Here is a 12,472-nt window from a genome sequence, read left to right on the forward strand (position 1 = left end):
AATGATTAATGTCATAAAGCAGTTTGAAAGTTGTGAAGATTTATCATTTCAATTGAAAAGCATTCCTATTAGAGAATCCCTTGTTTCTCTAGCACTTAGAGCCAAGTTACATTCAGCTTCCTCTCTATGGTCATCATTAGACTGATGCCCATCTTCCTCAACAGAAACGTCATCATCATCATCTGATGACACATCGCGTTGACATTGATCATCCTCTAGGGCATCTCCATGTTCAATCGCCAGGTTATGCAAGGCACAGCCGACGACAATGATTCTTGAAACCCTCGCCGGTGCGTACTGCAGTGATCCACTAGAGTGGTCAAGACACCTAAATCTCATCTTTAGGAGGCCTATAGTTTGCTCGATTGTCACTCTGGTGGCCGCATGGCTCCCATTGTATCGTTCCTCCGCCTCACCCCTTGGGTTCCTCACTGGTGTCATGAGCCATGTGTTCAGAGGATAACCCCTGTCGCCAAGTATCCATCCCTCCATTCTGTGTGGACTGAAAATTGCAGGCACCTGTGAGTTGTGGAGAATGAAAGAATCATGACAACTACCAGGGTAATGTGCACACACCTGCGTGATTCGCTTCCGATGATCATAGACGAGCTGAACGTTCATTGAATGGAATCCCTTGTGGTTCATGAATGCCCCACGACTGTCCAGCTGGTACTCTAAGGGCCACGCAAGTACAGTCTATTATGCCCTGTACCATTGGGAAGCCAGATATAATGCTGAAGCCTCTGGCTCTCTCAGCCCGAGTGGTGTTGTCCATCTTGAACGTGATGAAATGGTTAGCACGTTGAAACAATGCATCAGTCACAACCTTTATGCAACGGTGCTCTGCTGATTGTGAGACACCGCACAAGTCTGCAGCTGAGGCTTGGAAGGAGCCAGACACATAGAAGTTAAGAGTTATTGTAACCTTTAGAGCGACTGGCATTGGATGGCCACCGAGACAGTTTGATGCAACATCCAATGCCAGCATCTCACAGAGATGCGACTGTCTCCTGTGACAGCCGCAGTCTTCTTCTGCACTGGCGTTCTGACAGCTGCAGGTAGTTCAGACGCGTTCGGTATGCCCTTACTACTGGGTAGGCACGTCTCCTGACATTTGGTTGCTCCCGGGCGACTCTGCGAACTACTCTCCCTCCAGCAGCATGAGGATGCAATGCTGCAGCTTGCTGTACATTCCCCTGACCATTTGTACTTCTGTCACTCATTGAATCATTGTCCTCCTCGTCTGATGATCCACCTCCAAAGTGAACAATTGCCATTGTCGAACAGCAGAACAAATGCTTTGACCACAATAGCTTCCAGCTTCGGTGACTGGCTCACTTCAGGTACTTCCTTTCAGGCAATAACTAATATTAGATGGGTGCCAATCAGCAGTGCATAACATTCAGATTAAACCTTCTGCACAACCTGCAAGTTACACCCCTTGTTAGGGCACACAAATAACATCAGCATTAATAAAGTTCAATAAATACATTTTTGCCTCCAACTCCCTCATGATTCAACGCCTGCCGCCCTTTTGAACCTGCCGGGTTCCTGACACGCCCCACGACCCGATTAACGGCCATAAAATCAGATACGTAGTGTAAATTCTCTGTCAATTGGATTCTGAAATACCTCAAGTACTTCTCAATTGATGTTATTCAGGCAGCAAGCGCAAACTCTATCGCGCCCGACTTCCCACGCTGGTTAAATTGCGTCAGCACGTAATGACGCCGGGGACCCGGCCCGACGTCATCACACGCCATTTTTCCCTCCGCATGACCCCAACAGGACCAGATTCTTACTGGTAAAATTCCGGCCGTAATCTTTTACGTGGCACCTTATCAAATGCCTTCTGGAAATCCAAATACACTACATCTACCGGTTCCCCTTTATCAACCCTGCTTGTTATATCCTCAAAGAACTTTAGCAAACACTGTCAAACATGATTTCCCTTTCACAAATCCATGTTAACTTTGTTTGATTGCGTTAAGCTTTTCTAAATGTCCTACTTCTTCCTTAATAATGGACTCTAGCATTTTCCCAACGACCGATGTTAGGCTGACCGGCCTATAGTTTCCTGCTTTTTGTCTCCCTCCCTTCTTGAACAGGGGCGTCACATTAATGGTTTTCCAATCCACTGGGACCCTCCCAGAATCCAGTGAGTTCTGGAATATTTTGACCAATGCCTCCACTATCTCTGCAGTCACTTCCTTTAAAACCCTTGGATGTAGGCCATCAGGTCCTGGCAATTGTCTGCCTTTAGTGCCACTAGTTTGTCAAATACTTTGTCCCTCATGATACAGACTGTTACAAGATCCTTCCTCCCATTAGCTCTGATATCTGTAGGATATTTATAGTGTCCTCCAGCGTAAAGACCGGTGCAAAATATTGGTTTAAATTATCTGCCATTTCCCTGGAGGACGTGGTGTCACATGACCAGGGAGTTGTGGCTGTTGCCTGACAGAGTGAGAGGTGTTTAGATATGGCTCGTGCAGTAACTGTATGTATATGTTCTAGTTAAGTTATAATAAAAACCCACGTTTTCTTTGGATATTACCTGTAAGACTCACAGGCCTACGATAGTTCACACATCAAAAGAACAAGTAATATTACATTTCCCACATGCAATTTAAAATTTGATACACTCAGATTAGGGCAGGAAAGGAGTAGATAAGTCCCCCACACCCTCTCCTGTACCCTGGTCTCATTTCCGTCAGGCAAGGAAGTTAAAATTGAGGCCTCTGCTGCTTCTCACACTGTTTAAAACTGGTATTAGGTAGATTCAATTATTAATTTCTTTTAAAAATTGCAAACAATGAAATTACTTAGTAATTTATTGCTGGCTTTAACTCAGCTATGCAAGACTTCAATACAAAACATACATTACTAAATAAATCATGAGAAGTATATAATTTCACATTGTGGCAACAATTCATCACAATCATCGGCTTTCTTTAGTTTTCTAACATTAATTATTGGTGCACATATTTATGTCTGACAATGCAGAAAATGTGCTTTTATCTTAAAAACTCAGTTCATTTAACAATGATTTATTAGCAAATGTACACACGACACGGTCTGAAAGTTAAAATACAATTTTTCAGATGTGTACATCTATATATTCAAACAAACCAGAATATACAGCATTCATTTGTTCACATTTTTTTTGCCTGTTTACCTGATCACTTTATTACAGCAAACAATGTTATTTAATTTTTACAGTTGCCAAAATATACAAAAAATAGACTGAACAAAAGTGTTCACATTAAATATGATAACAACTGTACATGGTAAATGATGCTTGAAGACTCACGACAGCAACATTGACTGGAGATCTGGAACGAGACAAAAGAGGACAATTTTTGTGAAAAATCAATAGTTAAAAGGAATTTCAATGCAAAGGACAGTCACCACTGCATTGGAATTAGAATGTGGCTGGACAACAAATAATGATCAAAACTAGAGAGCAAGCTACAAAGCAATAATTTAATTGTGTTGCAGATGATGAAACAGAGACAAAGCCTGAATGGTTTATGATATCTGAATCCCAAGATACTATTACTGCATCTGTGTCAATCTCCAATATTCCATATAATGTAGATTGTATTCTTCAGTAATGCACATATTTTTTGTGGACAGTGGAGGTGCTGTGCTGCTGCTGGCTGTCTGAGAAGTATTAGTGTAGCAACGTGAAGGCCACCAACATGTGATGCTGAAACTTGAAGCATTCCCCACTGGCAGTTACTCCCGATGAGGCTCTGGTATGGAGAGGGGATTTAGCGGTGTTAGGGAGACAGGGCAGCTTTTTCAGAAGCCCAGACCTGACTCCAGAAAACTCCTCTCCAGAATCCCAATGGACCAAGCCATCTCCCATTCTATGGGGAGGGTGGGGATTGGGCTGGGGGGGGGCAAATTCATTCCCCTTCATGCTGTTTGAATGGATTCCTGTCAATCAAGCCCCTTTTCACTTATATTAATTCAGTGGGAGAAATTGTAAGCTTTGCGAGAAGTTAATTTTTTCTCTTGATATTGTACTGAATGACCGGAAGAAATCAATATGTGGTAGAAGATCTCCTGCAACATTAACTAAGGGGAGTAAGAGATTAATGGTTTTATAATGACAAGTGTTATGTAATGTCATGTACTATGCGTTAAATAAAATTGATCTGCAATAATCTTGATGGACCAAAAAAGATGGTTTCACTTTCTCAACTAAATAATGCAGTCCAACACTATTGCAGTACTAATGGAATGATGTATTACATTATTTTATGGAGTTTTTAAAAAGTGTTCTGGTGGTTCACATGAACATTAGAGATTCCATGGCACTATTCAACGAACAGGCAGCGTTTCTTCTGTTCTGGTCAACATTCACCCCTTAGCCAAGAGCACACCAAAAATGTTAACTGTTCATTCATTGGACTAGAGGGACATTGCTAGTGAATAGCTATGTTTGCTTAAATGGACTTCAATTCACACTTCCATTCCCCTGTTTCAAGCAAATACTCTTTCCCCTTCCCCATGCAAGCTTACATCCTTCTCCCCCTCTCCCTTCACTTCAGTCTCCTCCAAGCAGGTCCAAGTTATTATTCTTCTACTACCAGCTCCTCAATTTCATGCTTCCTCCCCCACCTCAAAGCACATTTCCCAGTTTCTCCCCTCCTCTATCCATTTCCCCATTCCTCCTGCTAATGGAAATGATTCTAGCCATTGCACACTATAGGCAGGAACTGCTGTTCTTGCTAGAATTCCTCCTTTCAGTAGGCAGCACCTGAATTCATTTCCAATAACACTCAGGTAGGAGCAGCACAATGGGGAGCAAGCCCAATGAAGTCACCAAATGCTGACATGCAAATCTGCATGCAGAATAAAGTGGGGATAAGATTTGGCAAGAGTAGATACAAAATCTGATCTACTAAATTCAGGGGGAAAAAAGTCCGAGAATATACATGCAAAGAGGATTATTTTGCCTCCATACAAACTGTCATTTAAAAGAGATGCAACAATAAATAAAAGGTTCCTCAAATTTGGATGATAATGTATTTGCCACAAAGTCCTGTGGAAATATACCTCATTATTTTCCTGGGAAACTATGCTCAGTAAAAATAATAGTTGATATGTGGAACTTAGCCCCATTTATGTGGAAGTGGTAGACTGAAATACCTTTAGGAATAGAATAGAGTAATTGCCCAATCAAACCTAATCATTTTCATCGATCAACACAATTATCTACCTTCTTACTATATCCCCTCAATCACCCCACTCTCCCATTTCTTGAAACACATCTTACTGTCTCAAACCAACTTTATACTATCCTTCTTAATGGTCTTCCCTTGTTCCACAACTCCATTATCTAGCTTGTGAAAAAATTCACTTCACTTACCTTCATATTCACAATTGTCTGATTTATTTTTTTAAAACTGTTCATTCCTGGTATTTGAGTCCTTTACTAATAAATAATTGTCAGCATCAAGTTTATCAATGACCTTCATAACTGTAAAAATTAAATAGTTGATTCTAAACCCTCTTTTCTAAAGAAAATAACCCCAGCTTCCTCAACCAAGGCTGGTTTCCTACAAAATTCTTGGAGGTAATCATTTACAAATTTACTGGGGTATCTAATGTTTTAGGTTAAGCAGTTTCATTTTGAGCTATAGATTTTCTTGGCAATAGGTTGAACAATAGTGAAAAGTCGAGGAGATTACTGTCTTCCAGATAGCCTTTTTAACAAGTTTTAGCCAGATTATAACAACCCGAATATTATAAAAGGTCCTGGCATGTCGCCTCAATAATAAACCTCCCCCCATCAAAGAGTGTACAGAGAGGGGGTCTTGGGTTTGAGATATAGAAGACTATATGAGACAATATATTTTCTAAATTATATACAAGTTTATTAAAGAACTGAACATGCAATTCACACTTTGATGGACACAACATTCGCAATGTTAATAGTTCTAGGAAAAAGAAAGTATAATCTTCTTCCTAATAGAGAATCCCAGTTTTAAGTCTAAACATTGTTACAGCAAAATATTTAAGATATCCATCAATATTTAAAGCAGCATTTACCTTAAATCCCCAAGTATAAAGCTAGAGTTGAGCAAGATACCTTTATCCTAATTAAGGGGAGAACGCCCCACATCAGCTGCACCTTTACCGTGAGAAAAGCTGGAATGATTCCAATGACTCTAAAGATCCACTGAGTGGTTCCAATATTTATAATGTTTCTAAGCTTCATAACTAATGTGTTTTTTAAACATATGGAGGAGGGGGGTTCCCCTCTTGCAACTAGGTTTGTCCTCTTCTATTTCCAAAATAAGACTGTATAACTGTCAATTTCTCATTGAAATCCACATTATTTCATTTTTAAGGAAAGGCTGAGCACGGATGGTGGTGGTCAGTATCCTTAAGGCTAGCAGGATGCTGAAGGTTGCACAATGGTACATTTCCTAGCTACACAATAGTGTTTTAAGATTATAACTCAGTTTCCCAGAATCAGTTAACAGGTGATTTAGGTGCATCCATAGAAAATAATGTCATCCATTGTTAGGTTGTGGTAAGTTACAATGATTACTTACAAGACTTGTACTATCAGTGCTTTACTGAAGTGAATATTTTCACGTTTTTCAGAGCAGGTTTCCTGTTTTTCCAGAGACTGCCTTTTGTGTTAGGGGTAAAGTTAACATGCCACAAGATGTTGGTGTCCTTGAATATGTCCTGGCATGTTTATGAGCCCCTTCTTCTCCATGGCAGATGAAGCTCTGCTTTTTATTTTTTTAAATCCCTAATTCATAGGAAAAGAACTCTCTTAACCTTATAACCCCTTATTATGGCCAGATTTCTTCACAAGTTAAGAGTTTTATCTCAATTACTCTATTTACATTGACAATATGCACACAAGAGGTTATTTTGTAAGTACAGTAACACTTTGTGAACAGGGAACAAATTGATGACATCTGCAATGGATTAAATATTCGTGCTTATGTGTTTAGTAGGCAAAATAAAATGATTGCTCAAAAAGTCTTGGATTTCAGAAGGTATTTCTTAGACAACCAAGGATTAATATCTAGCTGCATATAGTGAGCGCAAGTATTAATACAAGGGTATCTAATGAAGTTAAAGATTCAGTAAAAGCATACTTATACCAGTTTTATTGCCATGAAACACTTCCTATACATTCAAAGTCTCAACCTTTTGCTCTCCAATGAAAACATGTTCAATTATTTCAGTCTGTCCTGATAAGGTAATTTTAAATTCTGCCCCACTGATCCAGTTCCAATACATAAATGTATTTTTGATGGCCCAAATACATAAAATGGCATACAACATTCTAGAAGGGGCCTGACAAATTACGCAGGGTTAATGCATGTTTTTTGACTTGCTGCATCCTTTAGGTACTTAAATTAGTTTTGTTAACAAGCACATTGACTAGATACTTCCACAGAATGATCAGTATTTACAACTCAATCATATTCCCTTTCCTTTGATAATGCATTGTTTTGACATTTAAGGATACGGTTACATTGCAACTACTGAACACAGACCCATGACAGCCCCAAGAACCAGAAAGAGGGGCCATGGATGAAGCTAAGAGGGAAGGTGATTCCACAGATCAGGTACAACGTTCACACAGACCGGCTGCACAGAAGGATTTAAGCCTACATTGGAAACTGACAGGCATTTGGCCAGAAAATTAACTAAAAGACATAGGAAATGAACTGTTTTTGAACTTAGGCTTTCCAAATGTGTCAAAATAGCCTTTCTGGCCCTATACATTCCTATGTTCTCAAGTTATTATTGGAGTAAGATTAACTTTAATCTTTATGCATAGACAATTATTTTCTTCTCACTTTACCTTGTACTTCCTGCTGGATTTCATAACCACTTTCAGCAATCATCATCCACATTTCTTCTACTCACAGCTGGGGGAGGTTCAACCAAATAGCTGTATGATATTACCATCATTATCTAAAGTAGAAAACAAGGTTAGATGCGTTCAGTCAGTTCATTATCTTGTAAATCTTAACAGCACTGTATGCATAAAGATGATTAGGATGAATAGTACAGGTAAACTTGGCTTTCAAAAAAAAAAAAATTCATACAATGAGGGAGTTGCTGACAAGGCCAGCATTTATTGCCCTCGAGAAGGTGGTGGTGAGACACCCTTATTGAACCGCTGCAGTTCGTATGGTAAAGATAAGCTCACAGTGCTGTTAGATGGGGAGTTCCAGGATTCTGATCTAGCGACGGTGAAGGAAAGGCAATACATTTCCAAGTCAGAATGGTGCGTGACTTGGAGGAGAACTTGGAGGTGATGTTTCCATGCGTTCGCTGTCCTTGACCTTCTAAGTGGTAGAAGTCACAAGTTAGGGAGGCGATATCAAAGAAGAATTGGTGAGTTGCTGCAGTGTATCTAGTAGATGGTACATAGTGCAACCACACTGCATCAGTAGCGGATAGAATGAATGCTTAAGGTGGTGAACAGAGTGCCAATCTAACAGGGTGCTTTGTCCTGGATGGTGTTGGGGCTGCACCCATCCAGGCAAATGGACAAATGGTGCATCAAACGCCTGAGTTGTGTCTCATAGATGGTAGACATGCTTTGAGGAGTCAGGAAGGGAGTCACTTACCACAGAATATCCAGTCTCTGACCTGCTCTTGTAGGCAGTTAAGTTTCTGTTTAATGGTGACCTCCCCATCAGCCCTCCAACCCCATCCAGGATGTTGATCCTAGAGTATTTGACAATGGTTATGCTATTGAGTGTCAAGACTTTCTTGCTGAAGATGGTCATTGTCTGGCACTTGTGTGGCATGAATTGTTACTTGCCACTTATCAGCCCAAGCCTGAATATTGTCCAGATCTTCCTGCATGCAAGCATGGACTGCTTCATTATGAGAAGTTGTGAATGGAACAGAGCACTGTGCAATCATGAGTGAACATCCACACTTCTCACCTTATGTTGGAGGGAAGATCATTGGTGAAGCAGCTGAAGATGGTTGGGTCTAGGATACTACTCTGAGGAACTCCTACAGTGACGTCCTGGGACAGAGACGATTGATCTCCAACAACCACAACCATCTTCCTTTGTGCTAGGTACAACTCCAGCAATGGAGAGTTTTCCTGCTGGTACCCACTAACTTCAATTTTACAGGGGCTCCTTGATACCACACTGTCAAATGCTACCTTGCTGCAAAAAGGCAGTCACTCTCATCTCACCTCTGGAAATCAGCTCTTTTGTCCACATTTGGACCAAGGCTGTAATGATGTCTGGAGCTGGGCGGCACAGTGGCGCAGTGGTTAGCACCGCAGCCTCACAGCTCCAGGGACCCGGGTTCAATTCCGGGTACTGCCTGTGTGGAGTTTGCAAGTTCTCCCTGTGTCTGCGTGGGTTTTCTCTGGGTGCTCCGGTTTCCTCCCACAAGCCAAAAGACTTGCAGGTTGATAGGTAAATTGGCCATTATAAATTGTCACTAGTATAGGTAGGTGGTAGGGGAATATAGGGACAGGTGGGGATGTTTGGTAGGAATATGGGATTAGTGTAGGATTAGTATAAATGGGTGGTTGATGTTCGGCACAGACTCGGTGGGCTGAAGGGCCTGTTTCAGTGCTGTATCTCTAATCTAATCTAATCTAAGTCCTGGTGGAACTCAAATTGAGGAGCCATGAGTAGGTTATTGGTGATTAAGTGCCACTTGTCGACAACACCTTCCATCATTTTGCTGATGGTTGAGAGTAGACTGATGAGGTGGCAACTGGCCAGATTGGATTTATCTTTTTCGTGGACAGGATACTGGGCAAATTTCCGCTTTGTCAGGTAGATGCCAGTGTTGTCACTATACTGGAACAGCTTGGCTAGAGGTGTGGCTACATCGAAAGAAAAGTCTTCAGCTCTACAGCCAGGATGTTGTTGCGGCTGGATATCAGATGGAGTTGAACTGAATGGCTGTGTGATGGTGGGCACCTCAGGAGAAGGCCGAGATGGATCATCCACTTGGCATTTCTGGCTGACGATGGTTGCAAGCGCTTCAGCCTTGCCTTCTGAACTCACGTGCTGGGCTCTGCAATCATTGATGATGGGGATGTTCCCAGAGCCTCCTCCTCCCATTAGTTGTTTAATTGTCTACTACCATTCACAACTGGATGCATCAGGACTGCAGAGCTTTGATGTCATCCACTGGATGTGGGATTATTTAGCTCAGTCTATAGCATGCTGCTTCTATGGCTTAGCATGCATGTCGTCCTGTGCTGTAGCTACAACAGGTTGGCATCTCATTTTTTAGGTAAACATGGTGCTGCTCCTGGCATACTCTTCCACACTCCTCATTCAACCAGGATTGGTCCCCTGGCTTGATGGTAATATGAGAGATATGCCAGGCCATGAGGTTGCAGATGGTGGTGTAATACACTCTGCTACTACTGATATTTCACAGCGCCTCATGTATGTCCAGTTTTGAGCTGCTAGATCTGTTCTGAGTCTATGCCATTTAACATAGTTGTAGTGCTATGCAACACGATGGAGGATGTTCTCAGTACAAAGAGGGGATTTTGTCTCTACAAGGACTATGCGGTGATCACTGTTGCCAATGGTGTCATGGACAGATGCATCTGCGACAAGTAGATTGGGGAGGACGAGGTCAAGCAGGTTTTTCTCGTGTTGGTTTGCTCACCACCTGCAACAGGCCCAGCCTGGCAGCTATGTCCGTCAGGATTTATCCATCTTGGTCAGTAGTGGTGCTACTGAGCCATTCTTGGTGATGGACATGAAGACCCCTGATCAGAGCACATTTTGTGTCCTTGGAGTACCAATTCATTAGTTGAGGGAAGTGGTAATTAGGAGGTTTCCATGCTCTTAAATAAAAACAGAAAATGCTGAACTCAGCAGGTCAGAAAGCATCTGTGGAGACAGAAACAAAATTAATGTTTCATGTTGATGACCATTCACCAGAACTGGAAAAATTTAGAGATGCAATAAGTTTTAAGTACAGAGGTAGGAAAAGGGAATGGGGAGGTGGGGGAAGAGGGAGGAGAAAAGAACAAAAAGGAAGGTCTGTGATAGCATGGAAGGCAGGATTAGTTAAATGACAAAGGGAACTATGGTGCAAGGCAAAAGAAGATAATAATCAGAAAAGTAAAAAAAAAAATTGATCTAGACGAGGAGTAAATGTGAATAGCAGAACCAATAGCTGCCGTCTGAAAAAAATGAAGGAATAGGTTTTGATATGAAATTGTTGAGCACAATCTTGGATCCAGAAGGCTCTAAAGTGCCTAATTGCAAGATGAGGTGCAGTTGCTTGAGCTTACACTGAGCTTCACTGAAACAGTGTAGGAGGCCAAGGACAGTGGGGTCAGAACACAGTGGAGCAGAAAATTAAAACGACAGGTGACCAGAAGCTTGGTATCATACTTGCGGGCGGTACAGATGTTCCGCTAAGTGGTCACGCAATCTACATTTGGTCTCCCGAATGTAAGGCAACAAATATATTAAAATTGAAAATACAAGTAAATCGCTGTTTCACCTGGAAGGAGTGAGAAGGGAGGACGTAAAAGGGACAGACATTGCAACCCGTGTTTGTATGGCAAGGTGCCATGGGAAAGGGTGGGGGCATTTGGGGTGATTTAAGAGTGGAACAGAGTGCCACGGAGGAAAGGGTCCCTCCAGAATGCTGAAAGCGGAAGGAAGAGGAAGATGTGTGTCACGGTGGCACCACACTGGAAGTGCTGGAGGACGATCTTTGAATGTGGAGGCTAGTCGGTTGGAAGGAGAACCCTATCGTGGCTCTGGGAGGGATAAGAGCAGAAGTAGTGCGGGAAATGGAACAAACAGTCAATAGGCCTGTCAACCACGGTGGAAGGGAATCCTTCGTTGAGAAAAAAAAAAGACATATTAGAAGCACTGGTATAGAAGGCAGCATCGACAGAACAGATGCAATGGAAACGGAGAAACTGCGAGAATGGAATAGAGTTCTTACCATAAACTGGGTGGGAGGAAGTGTAGTCAAGGTAGTTGTGGAAGTCTGTGGGCTTATCTGGAGATAGGCTGAGAATTTGAGGAAGGGAAAAGTCAGAGATGGACCATATGAAGGCAAGGGAAGGATAGAAATTGGAAGCAAAGTTGATAAAAAGCTTCCAGTTCAGGGTAAGAGCAGGAAACGGCACCTATACAGTCATCAATGTGCCAGAAAAATAGAGGGTGGAGGGGACCTGAGTAGGAATGGAACAAAGAAGAAGGTTCCACATATCTGACGAAAAGGCAGGCATAGTTTAAAAGACTTTTAGGTCTAACCAGGACCCATATGCATTCCCATGACTGCATCTTTTATTTGGAGAAAGGTGAGTGGAATCAAAAGATGTTGTTCAGTGTGAGAACAAGTTCAGCCAAGTAAAAAAGGGGATGGCGGTGGATGGGGACTTGTTGGGCCTCTGTTCAAGGAAGAAGTGGAAAACTCTCAGGCAGTCCTGGTTGGGAGAATGGAG

At 42.0% G+C, this 12,472-nt stretch overlaps 1 protein-coding gene across 3 annotated transcripts in view; it reads right to left on the reverse strand.

Moving 5' to 3' along the window:
- Positions 1-2,843: 2,843 nt before the first annotated feature.
- Positions 2,844-12,472, reverse strand: part of LOC137375306 (major facilitator superfamily domain-containing protein 8-like) — a 108,268-nt gene continuing 98,639 nt past the window's right edge. For all 3 annotated transcript variants that reach the window (XM_068042268.1, XM_068042267.1, XM_068042266.1), the window contains 2 exons: positions 7,853-7,965; positions 2,844-3,335 (listed from right to left, as the gene is read on the reverse strand). In XM_068042268.1, the coding sequence (XP_067898369.1) occupies positions 7,885-7,965 (81 nt within the window). In that variant the 3' untranslated portion in view covers positions 2,844-3,335; positions 7,853-7,884. The remainder of the gene's footprint in view (positions 3,336-7,852; positions 7,966-12,472) is intronic.

This window comes from Heterodontus francisci, chromosome 11 (assembly GCF_036365525.1).
Source record: "Heterodontus francisci isolate sHetFra1 chromosome 11, sHetFra1.hap1, whole genome shotgun sequence".
NCBI lineage: Eukaryota > Metazoa > Chordata > Chondrichthyes > Heterodontiformes > Heterodontidae > Heterodontus > Heterodontus francisci.